At 38.7% G+C, this 21,506-nt stretch overlaps 2 protein-coding genes across 2 annotated transcripts in view; both read left to right on the forward strand.

Moving 5' to 3' along the window:
* Window positions 1–2,650: 2,650 nt before the first annotated feature.
* On the forward strand, window positions 2,651–4,978 carry LOC121379965. Its single transcript, XM_041508664.1, has 2 exons — window positions 2,651–2,963; window positions 3,556–4,978. The coding sequence occupies exons 1-2, from the start codon at window positions 2,789–2,791 to the stop codon at window positions 3,825–3,827; spliced, it is 447 nt and encodes a 148-aa protein (XP_041364598.1). The 5' UTR covers window positions 2,651–2,788; the 3' UTR covers window positions 3,828–4,978.
* Window positions 4,039–21,506, forward strand: part of LOC121379584 (laminin subunit alpha-like) — a 57,932-nt gene continuing 40,464 nt past the window's right edge. The window contains exons 1-3 of the mRNA XM_041508232.1: window positions 4,039–4,121; window positions 18,776–18,930; window positions 19,633–19,803. Of these exons, the coding sequence (XP_041364166.1) occupies window positions 4,039–4,121; window positions 18,776–18,930; window positions 19,633–19,803 (409 nt within the window). The remainder of the gene's footprint in view (window positions 4,122–18,775; window positions 18,931–19,632; window positions 19,804–21,506) is intronic.

Genomic DNA, 21,506 nt, shown 5'->3' on the forward strand with positions numbered 1-21,506 from the left:
TTTTTTGTAAAATTAACTAATTTTGCATCCAACCGTGATTATAACATATCCTGTGGTGATTTTGAATGGTGTTTATTAAATTCTATAATGAAAATTTTTACTTTTGTGGAGGCATATCAGGTTTTTTTTTTTTTTAACTGTTTCCAAAACGGTACCTACCCTCAATGTAATCTTTAAAAAAAAAAAAATTGGGCACAGTACTAGGGTAGAACCGGCGCCATATCCCCGGGCTCCCATGCAGCTAGGGTTTTCACAATCAATGCCTGAAATTACCAATATTCCACAGTCTAGTAAAACTCAAACTCCTGGAGGTTATTTTTGTTAATTTGTGTTTTTTTGGGAGATAATTATTTTTCAAGTGAATTTTTTGAATGTTTTTTTTTCAGGTATTCAATCTAATTATAAATGTCCTAATAAAACATATTTACAGGTGGTATGGCATTTCCTGCTTCACCAATGGAACACTGAATGGTACCTATATTGTCAACGGGCACACAACACACACTAATTTTTATCAAAAACGGATTTGCAACTGTCAGTTTTTTGTATCAGAAATCAATAGGACATGTCCTAGGTCCGATCGGTTTATAGCGGAAACTTAAGCCAAAATGAAAAGTTGGGGCCAAAGCCTTCGTCTTTCACCTTTTTTTTTCTTTAGTTTCTTCACCCTTTTGCGTGATAATGCTAGGAAGCGTTCCTTTTAACCTCTCTCTGGACATGTTCCACCTGTTGTCTGTCCTGGACAGCGAAAAGTAATGAGTTTGGAACAGGAAGTTACTTTACGACATTGGTGCTGCTGTTTAGAAATGGTGCTTCAGTAATCATGATACTTGAATCGGAATAAGAACGACACTGACCATGTTGACTATACTACAGGTTTGAAATAATAAATTTTATATAGTTTGTATAAACTGCAATTAGCCTACATTTGCTATTCGAACCGGGTACTATGTGCCTGCCTAACCTAATCCCCAGGACGAACATGTAAGATTTTTTTTTTCTTCTCTATTTAAATAAAAGGTAACAATATAGCTTGTGTCCCCCACCCCCACCCCCCACGTTGTAGCCCCTCTCCATAATATCGTAAGACTTAGCAAATTATTGGTTTTAAGGGTGTGTAACGTTTTGTATTGAGATACTTACTTGTCTGAACTTTATTGTTATGACAATGTTCACGAACTGTGAAGAAAAACCTCACAAATGAACAACAAGCAAACGACACAAATCGGTTCGTGCGCGAGAAAACAAACCGAACCAAAAATGATAACCCGGTCACTGGTATACCAACGTCTGTGACATTGAAATGGGAATATCCCCTCTAAAAATAATTAGACCTTGTCTGCTGAACGGTTTTTTTCTCAGAGGCACGTGGGCTTTTTAAGAAATACTAAAAATGCATATTGTGGTATTACAAACACCAGGATTACCAGGATTACCAAAAAACAACTTTAGGTGAATGGAAATGTATATTCTAAATAATAAACGGTAAGTAAAGTGCAATTTTATTTGTGAAAAAATGGTTTTATATAGCGAAAAACACGGCGTAATGGTTAACAACTAGGACGTGTCCCTTTTAAAACAGTCATCCATGTTTGCCGCAGCGTGGTACTAGTTTCAGCCGGCCATACTACCGGTATTGCGTTGTTCTATTTATAGTTTTTATTACGTGTGTTTATAAATACCATGCAGTTTATTTTATTCCGAAGGCTAAGGCTGTCCAGCATATTTTATTAGATAAAAACCTTTTTTCAGGGGTCCTATCAGCTACGCTAGATGAAAGCAAATCAACTTTTTTCGGAGCGGTCACCCACCAACCTCAACCCCTACCCCCAACAAAAAAAACGAACAAACAAATAAAATAATAAAATAAAAATAATAATAATATATATAAATATAAATTGTATGTATATGTATACAATATATACATATATATATATATATATATATATATATATATATATATATATACATGTATTTCAATTTTGCTGTTGGTCCTTAAATACTCCAGCTTCCGTAATGATGTATTTTCTTTTTTCTGCGTGAAATAGACGCCAAACACGTGTAAACGCACGGCCGGTATAACTGCTAGTAGCAGACGTAAACTTACGATGTTTAGTGAAATGGGCTCCACCCGTAAGAACGTGGACCGGGCTCGAAAATGCCTGTGGCCAAGTCGCCAAATGCCACCAATGTCCTGTTAGTCGCCCAAATAATATTATTTTCTTCAGAACTATAACATATGAGCCACTGTTAATAGTTGTATTCCACATTAAAATCTTGCTCGTGGTTCGCTTATCATAATTTGCCAACATGCATTTTTATTTTTTGGGCCACCATACCTTTTGTCGAGTTTCGAACCCTGGTGCCCAGACTGTGGAGGAGGGGAGGGACACAAGTTATTGTGATCCCTATGTGGGTGCTGGTGGCTATAGGCCTACACGCCTATGAGCTTAACATGATGAAAGGTTATCGCCATGGTATTGTATAATGGATATATAACACATCTACACCATTCATTGACGTATTTATACCACTGACGTGGTGCTTTCGTGTATCTATAAATAGACATTCGTTCACATTCATAGAGTGAAAACCATAGCTAAGTTCCTGTTTTGGGGTTAACTGACTGAATATATATATATACATTCGCACAACGTCGAACGCAGTAAAACAAAGAAAACATAAAGTGCTAAATTCAGAAGAAATTAGTTCTGTAACTGATGCAGATTGACATTAAACTGTTTAAAATATCCCTCTCCGCTGCATTTCATAAAACCGAAACTCAGACATGTTTACGAAAATAGTCTTGATTTTCACGTTGAATTTCTGTGTGATATATTGCGAGGATTGTTTGGAGGGGACGTACTTTGACCCCGTCACTGCAAGATGCGACCCGTGTTATTTCATTTGTTTCATGGCGGAAATACAAGACACTGTAGACCAATGCCATGAAAGGTGCCCAAGTAAGCCATTTTTTAAATATATATTTTTTTTATTTTAAATATTTGTAAAAAAAAAAAAAATTTAAAGAAAAGAAATTATTTTCTGTGTGTCTCTGCTTTTTTGATATATATAAATATCAATAGTTATGTGTTAGGGAGTTGTTGCTGTGTATATGTTGATTTGAAACGGTTTGGGGAGCACTGACATTTTATTATAGGCCTATAATAATAATAATAATAATAATAATAATAAACATCAAAAGAGTAAAATTAGTTTTGAAAATGTAAAATAACAATTACGTAAAATGTAAAATAAAGTTAAAAGTTTGTTTTATTTAACGACACCACTAGAGGACATTGATTTATTAATCATCGGCTACTGGATGTCAAACGTGGATCTTTTATATGCACCATCCCACAGACAGGATGGTAGGCCTACATACCACGGTCTTTGATATACCAGTCGTGGTGCACTGGCTGAAACAAAATGTAAAACTGAGTTTCGTAATGATGATGATGATGATGCTGTGATGATAATAAAAAAATTTAAAATAATAATACAATATTACTAGAATGATGTTTTATAATAATTTTTCTAATTTTACGATTTCAGATTACACCAAAAATGTCTCCACTTCTCGCATGATCCACCAGCTGAAGGTAGGTGCAAGCGCCACAAGCTGTGAAACGCAGACGACTCTGCTTATCTCAGTCGTCTTGCTGCTCATCACCGTGACGTCAGTGTTCTTGGTCCACGTCCGCTACACGCATCTGAAGCTGAGTCCTAGTGACCAGAAAGGAGCTAGCGGCTGGAGGGCATGTTGTAGAAAGGATCTGTACCCAGACTTGGTCTCACAGACAAATGCTTTTCTCACACCAATATAATTCTATGTGTATGTATTGCATTGTAGATCTATGATAGGGCCTACATAAAATATATTCAAACAATACCCTAATCTTAATTTTAAACCCAAGTCTTAATTTTCGAACTGAACAAACAATCGGGATTCAAAATGATATTTTAAGAAGAGGAACTCACGTCAGCACTACATACGCTAAAAAGCATGTCACCAATTCAGTAAAACCGAGAACTGCTATGCTTGCCACAGAGATGTGTAACTGGACTCATGTGGTCAGTAAACGTCTGCAGTTTGATTTGAATCAGCATCAGTGTAACAGGTAATCCAGTGCTTGAAACGTGAAGAGTGCCACTAAATTTTGAACAACAGTTTTAATGTCGCTTCTTATTATATCTGTGATTTACCCTAAGGGTGAGATGTTTGTAGTGGGTTTATTTATAACTATTTATGCCTAAGGTGCACACATCACCTCAGCTACATATATACTGATGAAAAGAAATAAGGGATCACACCAACACCAATAGTAACTGCAATCAAAACCCTAATTCATAATGTTTAGTCAGGAAGTTAACCGTGTTACTTACATTCAGTCTAACATAACTGACATCCAATCCCAAACTGCAAGCAGACATTACGGCGCTAATGTACAGTGACTGAAATTTGGTCTACAATACCAAGTGTTACCCTATTGCTTTTTCTCGGTATATATTATCATTGTCTATAGAATTTGATTTGATGTACATTATGTAGCAAGGTCGAATCTAGGAGTGACAGGGAGGCAGTTGCCCCTACAGAAAAATGGCCCTTTTTAAAAGTACACTTTTGTTTAGTCTAGCTAATAAATAACTTTATATTACTGTTGCCAGATTCTCCATCTCCCCTCTGTGTCTTTGTCACATCCCTCTCTCTCTCTCTCTCTCTCTCTCTCTCTCTCTCTCTCTCTCTCTCTCTCTCTCTCTCTCTCTCTCTCTCTCTCTGCTTCTTTCTCTGCTTCTCCCTTTAGACTAGGTACGACCCAATTGTGGATTAAAATAATAGTAATTTTCATATTTTTCAATGCATTTATTTTAATTTAAACAATTAAGATTTTATAAAATCTTATTCGTTACTGATGCATGAGATTAATAAAAGTCGCATTGGATTTCTTGCAGGTTGTGTGCTACACAGAGCAAACATGTCATAGTTTACATAGTTTTGTTTAACGACACCTCTAGAAAACATTGATTTATTAATCATCGGCTATTGGATATCAAACATTTGGTAATTCGGACTCGTAGTCATCAGAGGAAACTCGCTAAATTGTTTTCTAATGCAGCAAGGGATCTTTTATATGCATTTCCCCACAGACAGGAAAGCACATACCACGGCCATTGATCAGTTGTGGTGCATTGGTTGGAACGAGAAAAAAATCCAATCAGTTGAATGGATCCCCCGAGGTTTTTCGATCCTGCGACGCAAGCACTTCAAGCGAATAGTCAACCGACTGAGCTAAATCCCACCCTCGTCAGAGTTGGTGTGCCTTACACTGATCTCAAACACGGTATTAACCAGTATATCTTTTCAACTTGGCAAGATGATTGGAATACTGCGGTACACTGTGGTTGCGAATAATCTTCATTCTGTCTAGCCAGTCCTGTGGGAGTGGCAGTCCTCTTTTAGGCGATGCAGGAAGAATGAAATGATTTTGTGTCGTGCATTGTTCACGTACACTGACTGTTCACCTCATTTTGTTGTAGTGTAATTATTTGGGATCGACGAGGAAATATATATTTGGTAGACTAACTGTGATAGAATTGTTTTGTTTTCACCAAGAACTTATATTATCTTGAATTTTTTTACGAGATGTTAAGATTTATATTTTTGCACAGCTCTCAACACTGTGTTTTAACTTAACGTTAGACTTGTTATATACATGTTGATCATCAGCTCATTTATATATTTACCATTGTTTGACACCATATAGCCGATGTATTTTTTGTGCTGGGTTGTCATTAAACATTCCATTCATTCATTTTAATACAATGTCTGTCAGAAGCAGGACAATTTCTGTCAGATGTGACTGTTACTTTTGGGAAGTGCATTCATTTAGTAACATGTTTGCAATAAATCAAGATAGGTTAACAACGAAAATGTTGACATTCACCCTACACCAGAGTACTGCCTCATTTTGCTGTTATATCGGGTCATTGAAAAAACGTCCCACTTTTTAAAGTAGAATAGCAGGAAAAGTATGCAAAGCAGGACAAATATATTTTGCACAAAAACAGTTTATTATATTGTCTATTGATGGTGAAATGTTGATTTTGACACATCTTTTACTTTTAAAATGACGCACGATGTGAGACGTAATGATATATATATAATATATATAACACAAAAACATTTTACCAGTGAGAACCAATCGGTACCATCTACCATACTACAATGGTCGATTGTCGCATCATTTACTTTTCACATAGCCCATAAATTTATTTCTGGGATGAAAAGCACTTTAAAAAAATAATAATAATAATAATAATTCTATCGAATGTTATTTTTGCCCTCAATGTTTGGAAATTGTCTTTCTGTGTCCCCCAACTGTAATTTGTGTAAATCTATGGACTATTCAATATGGGTCTTGCCTTTCCAAGAAGGTGGACGGCCGTCCTGCGGACAATTTCATCTGTAGAAGTGCTTTAAAAGGAAATCGCAACATGTTGAGGGCAAAAAACAACAACCCCTCCAAAAAAACCCTCAACCCCCCCCCCCCCCTCAAAAAAAAAAACACACAAAAAAACAAACAAACAAACAAACAAGCAAACAAAACAAAACAACAACAACAACAACAACAACAAAACACTCTAAGAAATCGATACGTTTAGTTCATCCTGTGACAGAAGACTGTGCTGTATAAGTAACAAATATATTCGTCGTCTGGGATAACATAAAATGATTGTCCTTTTTAAATGTACTGCAATATATGGAAAGATGAGACTGGTCCATTACACTCTCGAGGTATGAATGAAAATGACGATTAATCTGAACGACAAAACCGTTATCCAAGATCAAGACCGTATAGTATCTTAGTTTGAACAATCATCGATCTTCGTTCAACCGTACCGGCCTTGGTGGCGTCGTGGTAGGCCATCGGTCTACAGGCTGTAGGTACTGGGTTCGGATCCCAGTCGAAGCATGGGATTTTTAATCCAGATACTGACTCCAAACCCTGAGTGAGTGCTCCGCAAGGCTCAATGGGTAGGTGTAAACCACTTGCACCGACCAGTGATCCATAACTGGTTCAACAAAGGCCATGGTTTGTGCTATCCTGCCTGTGGGAAGCGCAACTAAAAGATCCCTTGCTGCTAAGCGGAAGAGTAGCCCATGTAGTGGCGACAGCGGGTTTCCTCTCAAAATCTGCGTGGTCCTTAACCATATGTCTGACGCCATATAACCGTAAATAAAATGTGTTGAGTGCGTCGTTAAATAAAACATTTCTTTCTTTCGTTCAACCGTCAACGAAAAATCAAGCCATAGATCACACGCCTTTTATTCTTCCCGCGTAACACGTTATTCTTCTATAAAGCTGTATCCTAACCGGCCGCGACCGACGCGAGCGATTATTTTAGAAATCATTAATTTCAGTCGCTGTATCTTAACCGCACGTGTACGGCGTGACAGATAAATGTGTCGCGTTCGCACGCGTCCAGTTAGAATACGGCAATTGAAATCAATGATTTATAAAATAATCGCTCGCATCACTCGCGTCGCTCGCGGTCGGTTAAGCTGTATCCTAACCGGTTAGGATACAGCTTTAGGATTCAGCTTAACGCGGTACCTTTTCAGTTGCATTGACCCTTGTTTGTTTGTTGTATGTATGTATGTGTTAATGTATGAATATCTATATAATATATATTGTATGTATGTCGAGGTTGACTATTACATACATAGATATTAACGCACTGGCGCAGGGGATAATTAAATCCTTTCTGGCCTCACAAATTGTCCATTGCTGGGACTCGAACCGGTGGCACCGAATCGCCCGCAAATTACAGACTTGCCACGATACATTTTCGTCTACCGAGTCATTCTTAAAATGAATGCTCGTTAACCGATCCATATGCATGGGGCCTTCAAGCTACGCGCATGAAATAGTGGGCAAACCAGCCACTGGCTACAAGCACGGCGGAATTCTGAATAAAAAATATTATTGGTAGTAAATCTTATTATTGGTACTAAGTCAACCTAGAAAGAAACTCGGGCGCTTTGCACCCTCGATCTCAGTCAGCCCCCTCAATGTCTACTTGCTTCCGCCGTGCCAGGGCTAGTATGTAGGCCTATTATATATATATATATATATATATATATATATATATATATATATATATATATATATATATATATATGTGTGTGTGTGTGTGTGTGTGTGTGTGTGTGTGTGTGTGTGTGTGTGTGTCCTCTCTCTGTCTGTCTCTCTCTCTCTCTCTCTCTCTCTCTCTCTCTCTCTCTCTCTCTCTCTCTCTCTCTCTCTCTCTATCTATATATATATATGATATGTTATATATATACTCTTCAAAAAAAGAAACGCAAAAGGGTACAAATGGGTTATAACTCCGATTTTATGTTTCCTACCGGTTCATGCTTTTGTGAATATAAGGTCATTGCATGTCCCAAACACATTCCCACGGTTACATTCGATAAAACGCAGCTACTGTACAATAAAGTTCCAAAATGTGAATATTCGCAAAAACGCAGCCACGTGCAAACCATGTCACCACTACACGTGCGTTGTCTGCACGTGCAACATGAACACCGACAGTATAAAAGTGCAGGGTGTTCGCTTGCCTGGCCTCTGTATCTGGCCGACAGTTGACAATCCAGGACATGCCACGTCTCAGTGAACCGCAGAGAAACAATGCCATGGGCCGACTAGACGCAGGCGAATCCAGAACGGCCGTTGCCAGGGCATTCCATGTGTCCCCAAGCACCATCTCCAGACTGTGGGACCGTTACCAGCAACATGGATCAACACGTGACCTCCCTAGATCCAGTCGACCACGGATCACTACCCCCGGGCAGGACCGCTACATCCGGGTACGCCACCTTCGGGAACGATTGACTACTGCCACCTCCACAGCCGCAGCAATACCAGGTTTGCGCAGGATATCCGACTAGACCGTACGGAACCGCCTACGTGAGGTAGGAATTCGTGCCAGACGTCCAGTTCGAGGTGTCATCTTAACACCACAACACCGTCGACTCCGACTGCAGTGGTGCCAGATTCATCGACAATGGCCTCAACTGCGATGGAGACAGGTGTGGTTCAGTGACGAGTCCCGATTTCTGCTCCGACGTCATGATGGAAGATGTCGCGTGTATAGGCGTCGTGGTGAACGTTATGCGGCAAACTGCGTGCAGGAAGTGGACAGATTCGGCGGGGGTAGTGTCATGGTGTGGGCAGCCATCTCACACACTGGCAGAACTGACCTGGTCCACGTGCAGGGCAACCTGAATGCACAGGGCTACATTGACCAGATCCTCCGGCCACACATCGTTCCAGTTATGGCCAACGCCAACGCAGTGTTCCAACATGACAACGCCAGGCCTCACACAGCACGTCTCACAACGGCTTTCCTACAGAGCAACAACATTAATGTCCTTCCTTGGCCATCGATATCACCGGATTTGAACCCAATTGAGCATCTATGGGACGAGTTGGACCGACGCCTCCGACAGCGACAACCACAGCCCCAGACCCTGCCCGAGCTGGCAGCAGCCTTGCAGGCCGAGTGGGCCACCATCCCCCGGGACGTCATCCGTACTCTGGTTGCTTCAATGGGCAGGCGGTGCCAGGCAGTTGTCAACACACGCGGAGGCCACACCCGGTATTGACTCCAGATGACCTTGACCTTGGTGGTATGTCCTATCACTTACTCACAATGGACTAGAGTGAATTGTGAACAATCCTGCAACATTTGGTAATTATCGGACTCACCATTCAATAATTAAATCAATTCTCCAAATATTACGACAATGTGGTTTTGCGTTTCTTCTTTTGAAGAGTATATATATATATATATATATTATTATTATTATGTCGAGGTTGACTATTACATACATATTATAGATATTAATGCACTGACGCGGGGGATAATTAAATCCTTTCTGGCCTCACAAATTGTTCCGTTGCTGGGACTCGAACCTATGGCACGGAATCGCCCGCAGCTTTGCAGACTTACCACGATACTTTTTGAGCTATTGAGGCATCCAAAAAAGGATTCTCTTTAACTTAACTATAAGCATAGGGCTTACAAGTTATGCGGTCGATCACGCTTACTTGCATGAAAGCAGACCTGACACTGGCTAGTATGTATTGATGTATGAATATCTATATATTGTATGTATGTCGAGGTTGACTGTTACATACATACTGGCGCAGGAGATAATTAAATCCTTTCTGGCCTCACAAATTGCCCTGTGCCGTTGCTGGGACTAGAACCTATGGCACCGTGTGTGTGTGTTTGTGAGAGAGAGAGAGAGAGAGAGAGAGAGAGAGAGAGAGAGAGAGAGAGAGAGAGAGAGAGAGAGAGAGAGAGAGAGAGAGAGAGAGAGAGAGAGAGAGAGAGAGAGAGAGAGAGAGGAGGGGGGGGGGGGGGGGGGTATCGCCATGGTAGTGTATAATGGATTGATTAGCACATCTACGTCATTCATTGACGTGTTTATAAGTACTCCATTTATTTATTTATTTATTTATTGGATACTGGGTTTTCCACTGAGGCGGTGCTTTCGTGTATCTATAAATAGACATTCGTTCACATGTACAGAGTATGTATGTATGTATGTATGTATGTATGTATGTATGTATGCATGCATATATGCTTGTATACATGTAGGCATGTATTTGTGTGTGTGTGTGGGTGTGGGTGGGTGGGTGTTTACCTACATGTATATATGTATTAATATTTTTTTTAAATAAATAAGTGCCTTGGAGAATTAAATACTCCGAGGCAATCTCCACGGCATTGTCGATTGCCGTGAGCAATTGCAGAGGTTGTGTATCTGTATTTATTATATACATAGCAATGAATATATAGATCTACGGCAACCATAAAAGTCATATCCGGTGAAAAGTCATATTTTCACTGTATTTTAGCTACAGTGAAAATATAGAAATCGTATTTACTTTTTCGTAAAAGTGCATGATTAAATTATCTCCCTTTGTCTCGTTTCTTCGTATTTAAATTTGATGACTACCAATGCATCTGATCGTATTTGAAAAAAAAAAAAAAATTGTAATTTAAACAACTGTACCTATAAAAAAAAAAAAAAAGGATACGAAGTGCAATGACGATTAAATATCTAAAACGAATTGAATATGAAGCTAAATAATGATGACACAATGTAGTGTCATCGAGTGTAAGTGTAAAAATTTACAGCGGCATTCCCTGGAATATTTTTATTATTTAAGCATATAGAACAGAAAATCCAATTACGTTTGGTGCATATATGACGCCGCGCTCCGCATTGGTTTCACTACGCTGACTTATCTAGGTCAAAAACAAAGGGCAGTATTTCGAAAGTGGGACACTTTTGACGGGCTCCTACCGATCTCGGTTTTCATTGGCTTATCACAAGTGTGGAATTCCCCAACAAGAGATCACGTGAGATTTCGCAATTTTTGAACAAATTTGACTGTCTTGATTGAGGGGTCGTCTCATATCTCCAAAACATATTTATATCCATAGAGGTATGGTACAATGCCTTTCCAGGGGTCGGTGGGTGGAGGATTTGCCTTGAAATTTTGACAGTGGCCAGCTGTTGGCATATGCGTTACATGTAAGGGGGTGTTACTAATTACGTAACGCTCTAGGGGTAGAGGAAGAGGGTACTGTATTCGATTTACGTAACATTTTTCAAGACTATATGTTATTTTTATTCATTACTTAGACCTAAAAAGGTGGGGGGTTTTGGAAATGCGCGGTCAGTCTAGGATCGATCCCCATCGGCGGGTATATAAAAGACCATGGTATGTGATATCCTGTCTGTGGGATGGTACATATAAACGATCCCTTGCTAAAAAAAAATGTAGCGGGTTTACAAGGCGCGTGTGCAGGGATTTCAGCGGGGTTGGGGTTGTAGACTTTTTTGAGCGAAGTTTATATGGGGCCATGCTCCCCCAGAAAATACATTTAAAAAAAATTTAAGCTTGGGCAAGTAAGGGTTTCGACCTCCAATACCCTCCCCCTGCACATGCACCCTTTTCCTCTCTAAATGTCAAAATTACCAAATGTAAGACGTCCAATAGCAGATGGAAGGAAGGATAGTATATGTTTTATTTAACGACGCACTCAACACATTTTATTTACGGTTGTATGGCGTCGGATGATAAATCAATATGCTCTAACTTTGATGTCGTTAAACACCCCCACCCCTAACTTTACCCTTTCCAAACGAAAGAATATTTATTTGAATTTGTCGATTTTAACACGTAAAATTAAGAAGTGAAAACGTTCATTGTCTACTTTAGTATATATATATACTTTTAAATATATACATGATTAATGTGTTACTAGTATACAAACTAAACTTTGAAAGTTCTACTAACACTTTATAAAATATTAATTCTGAAATAGGAAGGTACGATTGTCGATAATACGTTGTCAAGATCAAACCGGTTTTAACGAAAGACTCAGTACCGTATCCTCAACCGAACGTTCTTCGTACAGCGCAAGATTTCTCTTTTAATTTTTTGAGACGAACCCTACAATTTCAAATCCACAAGCGCACGTGTTAACTGAAACTGACAACAGGCTGTCGTTTGTGCTTTGCCGAGCTATGGCGGCACAGGCGACGAATCAAGCATAAAACGTTTGACGATCTCCGTTCATAGCGAACAAACACGAGTTTTTTAAAAGTGCATTTGAGCTTGTATTTCATATTTTTACATGATGTTATAATATGGTAACCAGAGAATGTAACTTTAACGGCGTTCGACTCGTTTTGTTTTTGTGGGAGTTTTTGGAGGATCACTTTGTCAGGTATGTTTGCACCACAGTATTGTTAAATAAATGTTAATAAAGAAAACTTTTATTCAAATTTCTTTTTAAAAGTCTATGGTCAAGTAAATTTTCTGGCAAAGTTCCATTGGAAGAAATATATCATGACGTTACGTGTTTTCGATAGGATAAGCGAAAGATATTACCAAAAAGCGAAAGATATTGTCAAAAATGAGGAAATATGTATATAATAAATAGACCATTTCATGGTGTTTTTTCCGAATACGATTTTTATGTCAACTCGTGATGTGTGAAAACCATATTTTCACTCATTTCTTCGCAATTCGTGAAAATATGATTTTCACACATCACGAGATGACATAAAAATTGTATTCGAAAAAACCCATGGAATAGCCTCTATATATTTATATCTATCTGTCCGTATGTTTGTATATCTATCTCCGGCACGGCGGAGCAGGGAGGGGGGAGGTGCTGCTCCCCCTCCCCCAATAATTCTGAATAAAAAATATTATTGGTAGTAAATAGGCAGAGATGAATTTTACTTGCAGATTTAGTTTGTTTTTGTTCAATGACACCACTAGAGCACATTAATTTATTAATCATCGGCTATTGGATGTAAAACATTTGGTAATTTTGACATAAAGTCTTAGAGAGGAAACCCGCTACATTTTTCCATTAGTAACAAGGGATCTTTTATATGCACCATCCCAGACAGGACAACACATACCACGGCCTTTGATATACCAGTGGTGCACTGTCTGGAACTTTACTTGGAGAATGCAAGAAATTGAATTGCAGGACATCTAGTTTTAAACATTTTATGGGGGAGCATACCCCCGAACCCCATTAGAAACTTTGCTTTGCGCCCTCGGTCTCAATCAGCCGTGCCAGTATCTTTTTATTTGTCTGTCTGTCTATCTATCCACCTAGCTATCTGTCGATCTTTCTTTCTTTCGTTCTTTCATTTTTTCTCGACTAAGTGTAGAAATAGTAAATGCCGTCTTGATTTTAACTGCAGATCGAGCGTTCTTGCACTGTACACTGCGCGATATATCTATTATTAGACATGACTCGATCTAGTAGAACATTAAGAGTTCGCGTGATGCGGTGGGGTGATATTTCTTCACACTTATAGTACACCAATACTGGGTCATATAGGAGTGCCATGTCTGGTTCAGTCAGTTGTAAACAACATATTCCAAACGTACGCAAAATTCGTTTCATGAATGTAGATACTAAGATAGGCCTATCATAATATTTTCAGTTACTTAGTTATAGGCCTATTGTTTTTGTTTTTTTAAATGTGTATTGTGAATAGCTGAAAACACGATTGTTAAAAAATGAATGTTGTGACTGTAATGTTTGCGGTTCTCATTTGTTTAAGTATTTCACAGACATTTTCGTTTTTACCGTGCAAGCATGGATTTTATTACAATCCACGAACGAGAGAATGTGATGACTGTGCTAATGTATGCTATTATCCTGCAGACCAATACCAGCTAGACAAGTGTAACACATATTGTCCAGGTAAGTGTTTTGATATTTCAAATTTTAGTTCAACACTTATGTTAACACTCAAGTGGTTAGGGTGGGATTATGGGTTTTGTGTTTGCATTTAAATACATGTAGGCCTACTAAAATTAGTTACAGGGAGGAGGGAATTAAATAATAATAAATAAATAATTTTGCAGATTGTTTACTAAAAGTAATGATTTTCACATTTTAAAATGTTGTCTTCTGAGATTCGAACACAACATTCGCTAAAGCAAAGTGGTTGCATTTCTCATCCATGTACACATGAGCAGTCTTGTAGTCTAGACTAGTTATTTAGAAAATACGTTTTATGCATCGCATCTTTACCGGAATAAACCGATCTTTGCCGAAAGAATGTTTATCCAAATGCAAAGTGAAAGAAAGGAATATCAGGCACTCCCCCCTGAATTCCGCGGCAAACATTTTAAAATTCTGCGGTAGAATTTGATATATTCTGCGGTAGAATTTGATGAATTCTGCAGCAAATTCTGAATATATAAAACTGAAAAATAACACATAAATTAAAACTAGATATTCAAACTATTACATATTTATTTGAAAATCGTGAGAAAGCAGACGATTTATGTTTTAAGCAGACGGGTGTTTCCGGAAGATTGAATCATTAAAACTTGAAATGGAAACCATATGGGGGGGGAAATCCTAATTTTACGCTTACGGATTCTTTGTTAAATGTGGTTTGTGATTAATAAATACTTAAATATAGTTGCTTAACATCACGATTCCAACAATAGATACTTTATTATAATTATTTTATATTAAAAAGAATGGCATTGCTGAATCCTATTTCGTATTTGTGGAATCTGTTAAAGTGTAATTACAACCCGTCTTCGTCGGTTTCCGTAACCTACGCACAAAGCAACGATCGGAACATCTCGCCACAATCCATTGCGCTCTATCTTGCGAGGATTTCCGATTCAATGACAGAAACTAAAGGCTGGTTCCAAACGCAGGTTACGCAGACTAGTAACTATGAGGTAGTAACTATGAGGCGGTTACCAGCCCAGCCTGTAAATAAGCTCAAACTAGCATGATGCGGATGACTGCAAAAAGTTAGTGACTGCTGGCTGCTAATTTTCTTAGTGGCTGGTAGTTTGAGACTGGTCAGCTTGTAATAACTTAAAAGAAACAAATGATTTATGTTTCTATTTATTACTGCATTTCTCGCTCTAGGCTAGCCAGTGCACGACGACTGGTATATCAAAGGCCGTGGTATGTGCTATCCTGTTTGTGGGATGGTGCATATAAAAGATCCCTTGCTACTAATGGAAAAACGTAGCGGGGTTCGTCGAAATGACCATATGTTTGACATCCAATTGCTGCATTATTGCATGGAAAGTAAACACTATTAAAATTCCATGTTTAATATTAAAATTCAAAAACTTTGAACATTTTGCGGTGATTAAGACAAATTCCACGGCCTGAAACGTGTTCTGCACGAAAACTGATTTTCCCCGGACGAACAACTATTCTGCACGATGGTGCAAATTCTGCAAATTTTTCCGCGTCTGCGGAATCGCGGAATTCAAGAGGGAGTGATCAGGTGCGAATCCAAGGTAGGGGTTGGACTAGATACGATAACGTAGCGCTGACATCGACGTAGGCGAAAGTTTCCGTTACAATACCGTAACTAGGTTTGGACCTGAGGATGTGCATGCCTATGTGCCTCCAAATAATTCAATGTTGGGAGGCAAGCAATTTTCCCCTCATTTCTTTGCTTTGAAAGCAAATATTAATCGTAAAATATGAAAACGAACTCAAGGTGCAGATTTATGAGATGGAAGTGGGGGTTGGTTGGGCAGAGGGGAAAAATATCTGCCCGGTCCCCCCCCCCCTCCCCTAACCCTAACCCCAAACCCATCCCCAACACCAACTCTAATTCTAAAACTAACCCTAACCCTAACCCTACCCGTAATCCTAACCCTAACCCCTAACTAACTAAAAATAATAAAGGGGGGACCGGGCGGATATTATACTGGCAGAGGACACTGCTCCCCAGCTATGAAGATTATGCATCCCCCAGTTGAAAGGCGAATTAATATATAATTGTCCCCACATCCCCATTGCTGATCTTACGAAACACATGGTTAAAAAACGTATGTTTCAACGACACCACTAAAGCACATGGATTTATAATCATTGGCTAATAGATGTCAATCATTAGGTAATTTTTGACATGAAGTCTTTCAGAGGAAACCTGCTACATTTTTCAATTAGTAGCAAGGGATATTTTCTTTCTTTCTTTAACTTATTTCCGTGCTTATATCCAATTATCTGGGCTGTCCAGGACAGTGGGTTAGCTGTTAGTTGTTAGTGAGAGAGAAGAGGGTGTAGTGGTCTTACACCTATCCACTGAATCATTAAAACTAGCTCTGGGTGGGAACCGGTACTGGTCTGATCCCTGTACCTACCAGCCAATTATGTCCGATGGCTTAACCACGACACCACCGAGGCCGGTGGGATATTTTATATGCACCATTCCACAGGCAGGATAGCACATGCCATGGCCTTTGTGGTGTATTGGCTGGAACGAGAAATAGCCCAATGGGCCCACCTGACAGGGATCGATCCTAGACTGATCATGCATGGGTACCGGGTGTGCATACCAGTATTGACTACCATCCATAATGGGTATGGGTAACTGGTGGAACCCCAGAACATTAAATGACTCACCCTGTCCACGGGCGTAGGAAGGTACCAGAAAGTGTGTATGTGTGGCACGCACACACACACACACATAAATACATGTGTAAATAATAAACATATATAAACTTTCACTGCTGCTACAATGTGGGGGGGGGGGGGGGGGGACTCCCCCCCCCCCCCCCCGCTTCCTACGCCAGTGCTGTCCATTGCCAAAATAGCCAATTGCTAATTTTTGTACAAAGTAGCTACAACTGCTAATTTTTGTACAAAGTAGCTACAACATTTAATATTTGACTAATAAAAGTTTGTTCATATGAACAATGTTTTAATTATTTTCAAAGAAAATGTTTGTTTTATTTAACGACACATCACACCACTAGAGCACATTGATTAATAAATCATCGGCTATTCTGACTCGTAGTCATCAGAGGAAACCTGCTACATTTTTTCATTAGCAGCAAGGGATCTTTTATATGCACTTTCTCACTGACAGGAAATCACACACCATGGTCTTTGACCAGTCATTGGTTGTAATGAGAAAACACCCAATCAGTTGAATGGATCCACTGAGGTGGTTCAATCTTGCGATGCAAGCACCTCAGTGAGTGCTCAACCGACTGAGCTCAATCCCACCCCTATTTAAAAAAAACCCAAAAAACTTTACATTATCTGAAAACTGAGCCCTGTGTTATACTTGAACATTAAATGGATGAAATCGTGATTTAAAAAAAAAAAATTAATGTTAATTATGTACATGTACCGGTATGTTGGTTTTTCTTGTGTGTTTTTGTTTGTTTTTAATATTTTATGTTGATGTTTTGATAGGTTTGGTTTGTTTTATGTCTATGTCTATGTTTATGTTTCACCGGCCTCAGTGGCGCAGTGGTTAAGCCATCGGACTACAGGCTGGTAGGTACTGGGTTCGGAGCATGGGATTTTTAATCCAGATACCGACACCAAACCCTGAGTGAGTGCTCCGCAAGACTCAATGGGTAGGTGTAAACCACTTGCACCGACCAGTGATCCATAACTGGTTCAACAAAGGCCATGATTTGTGCTATCCTGCCTGTGGGAAGCGCAAATAAAAGATCCCTTGCTGCCTATCGTAAAAGAGTAGCCTATGTGGCGACAGTGGGTTTTTACTCTAAAAAAACCCAGTGTCAGAATGACCATATGTTTGACGTCCAATAGCTGATGATAAGATAAAAAATCAATGTGCTCTAGTGGTGTCGTTAAATAAAACAAACTGCTTTATGTTTATGTTTGTGTTTGTTTATGTTTATGTATTTTGTTTATGTTTGTGTTTATGTGTTTTGTTTATGTTTGTTTATATTTGTTTATATTTATGTTTTGTTTGTGTTTGTTAATGTTTATGTTTGTTTATGCTCATAAGCATACAAGGCAGGGGTGCTGGGGGGTCAAACCCTACCCCCCAATGTGCTGTAGCAAATCATCAAATTCTGACAAAGACGACAGCTCTATTCTGGCAAAATTAGCTGGCCTGAAACCTTTTCACCATGTATGTCCATCCTTCTACCCACAATATTAGTTCTAATCCATGTAAACATGCAGAGTGGTTTGTTTGCAACCTTATATAGCAGTAATATTAAAATGAACAAATGTTGTTATCCAGATTTGGGAGTTTTTGTTTAATTCGGGTAAAAATTCATCCTGCACACTCCCCCTACAAAAATGGGAGCCTGTACGTACTACTATGTTTATATTTGTTTATGTGGATGTTGATGTTGCTTGATAACTTTTTTCCACAGGTTACCTAAGAAAGAGCACAGCGACTGACAGTACCGAGACGACCTGTCCCCAAGGGTTATTACTTTGATCCACACGTGGGAAGTCGAGGAAAGTGCGAGCCATGCTCAGTATTATGTCACAGACACACAATAACCGGAAATACAAAACAATGCAAAACCAAATGTGCAGGTAATTCCCCGATTCATCAGGGGTGCAGAAATGGAACATATTTCACTATAGCCTGCTGGACCAGAACCAACTAAAATTTACTACTAGTCCGCCAGTCTATAGAATGATATCTTATTAATAATATAATATACAGTGTCTTCACTTCAAATGATATATAGATATATTGACAAAACATTATTAAGAACACCTGTAAGTGATCAACATCACGTGGCAAACAAAATCAAAAAGACAGATCGCCAGTCGGACTGGTAGTTGCATTTTTTAACTCGTCCATCAGAATTTTTACTTGCATTTGGCGAGCGGGCGAGTACTTTCTGCACCCCTCTTCATGGTCATTAATTTTATCAGATAGAAGAGAGAAAAAAAGTCCCCTAGCTCCCCCCCGTTTTGATTTTTTAAAGGTGCATAGTTATTATTATAGTGTCATCTTTTGCAATTTGTTTTACAGTTATAGTGATGTATTTGTGATAAATAACTACAAATTAATTGATCAGATTTGTAATGTTTTCATATTTGAATATTCCAGTGACAGAAAACTTGGGACATTCTCTTTATGTGTGAAAAGAAAACTTGTGACTTTCAAAGTGAAATCAGACACAGGATTTAATTGATATATTTGTCAGTGTAAGTAGCACGAAATTTTTAATACAAAATGAAATGCATAACTATATATAATATATACATGTATATATATTTGGTCAGGTTTTCTGGAGCAGGGTGTTGGCAAGACTTCAAAGACGAGAACTGACTGCCCCAAGGGTTTCTACTTTGATCCCCATGTTGGAGTGAAAGGGAAGTGTGAACCATGTTCTGTTTTGTGTTATGCACACAAGGTTACCAGAGATACAGAAGATTGCAAATCCAAGTGCCCAGGTACAGTTCAAAGTGGTTTACATTTTCATCACACTGCATCCACAAAGAAACTTATTGATCAAAACATAATATATACCAGTACTGCTGAATACATTTTGCATGTAGGTTTTGTTGTAAAAACGTTTTAGTTTTGTGGATTTTTTTTTTGGGGGGGGGGGGGTTGGAGGGGGTCCACACTGTCATCATACATCTATAGTCCTTCCCACCCTGCATGAACATTTAAAAAAAAAAAAATTCAGTTTAATTGCCTTAAGAAAAAAGTGAAAGTGTTTTGGAAATAACAAAATAACACTATTTTTATGTGCAATTTTGAAAAACAATCTGCTCAGAAATCAGGGCTCGAAACAGCCTGTGGCCAGGTCGCCAAATGTGACCAATGTCCTGTTTGGGCGACTAAAATATTAAAAAATAATGGCGTTACAGGGATGTAGCTAGCATGGGGGTAAGGGGGACAGTCCCCCATCCCCCCCCCGAAAAAAATTCGGAAAGCATTATAGAAACTAAAAGAAAAGGAGTTTTAGACTATTAACTACTCAGTTGCCCCCCCCCCCCCCCCCCCCCAAAACAAAATATCCTAGCTACGGCCCTGCGTTAGTTGCCCAAATAATATTTGTTTCGCATATATTTATTCCACATTAAAATCTTGCTCGTGGTTCATGGTTCGCTTACCTTAATTTGCCAACATCCATTATTATTTTTTGAGCCAACATTTTTTGGCGAGTTTTCGAGCCCTGTTGTAATAAAGAAGTTGTAGAACACACCACACTAAGAAATCGACGTTCCCTGATGCGAAAGAGTACAGAAAGTTACAGATTAGAATGTATATACCATTTTTAATGTTTCCAAGTTGGTTTGTTTTGTTTGTCACACTACATCCAGAAAGAGAGTCGTTGATTATACCAGTATGTACCTTTTTTTTTTTTTTGTATTCCAAGTAGTGTTTGTTTTGGGATTTTGGTTTGGTTACTACATCCAGAGAAAAATGGGTATACTCATTAAAACATTGTCAAGTAAGGATTTTCTGCCAACTGTATAGGCCTACACGTGTGGGGCTGCTAAAACAACTTAATTATCAGTTTTATAATACCACAACGAAAAAACCTTTAGGTTGTTTTTTGGGGGGAGTGGGTTTTGGGGGTGGGGGGGGGGGGGTCCACACTGTCATTATACATCTCTAGTCCTTCCCATCCTGCATGAACTTTGTTTTTTTAAAAATAATTTCAATTTAATTGCTGTAAGAAAAAAGTAAAAGTGTTTTGGAAATAGTAAAATAACACTATTTTTGTGTCCAATTTCGAAAAACGATTATGTCAGGAATAAAGAAGTTGTTGTACACTCCACAGTAAAAAATTGACGTTCCCTGATGGGAAAGACTACAGAAACTTACAGATTAGAATGTATATACCATTTTTAATGTTTCCACGTTGGTTTTGTTTGTCACACTACATCCAGAAAGAGAGTCATTAATTATACCAGTATATACCTTTTTTGTTTTTGTATTCCATGTAGTGTTTGTTTTGGGATTTTGTTGTGGTTGCTACTTCCAGAAAGAAAGGGGTATACTCATTAAAACATTGTCAAGTAAGGATTTTCTGCAAACTGTATAGGCCTACAAGTATGGGGCTGCTAAAACAACTTAATTATCAGTTTTAAAATATCACAACAAAAAAGCTAATTAATGGTGCTTCAAAATACAAATAAAA

Source organism: Gigantopelta aegis, chromosome 8, assembly GCF_016097555.1.
Source record: "Gigantopelta aegis isolate Gae_Host chromosome 8, Gae_host_genome, whole genome shotgun sequence".
Classification (NCBI taxonomy): domain Eukaryota; kingdom Metazoa; phylum Mollusca; class Gastropoda; order Neomphalida; family Peltospiridae; genus Gigantopelta; species Gigantopelta aegis.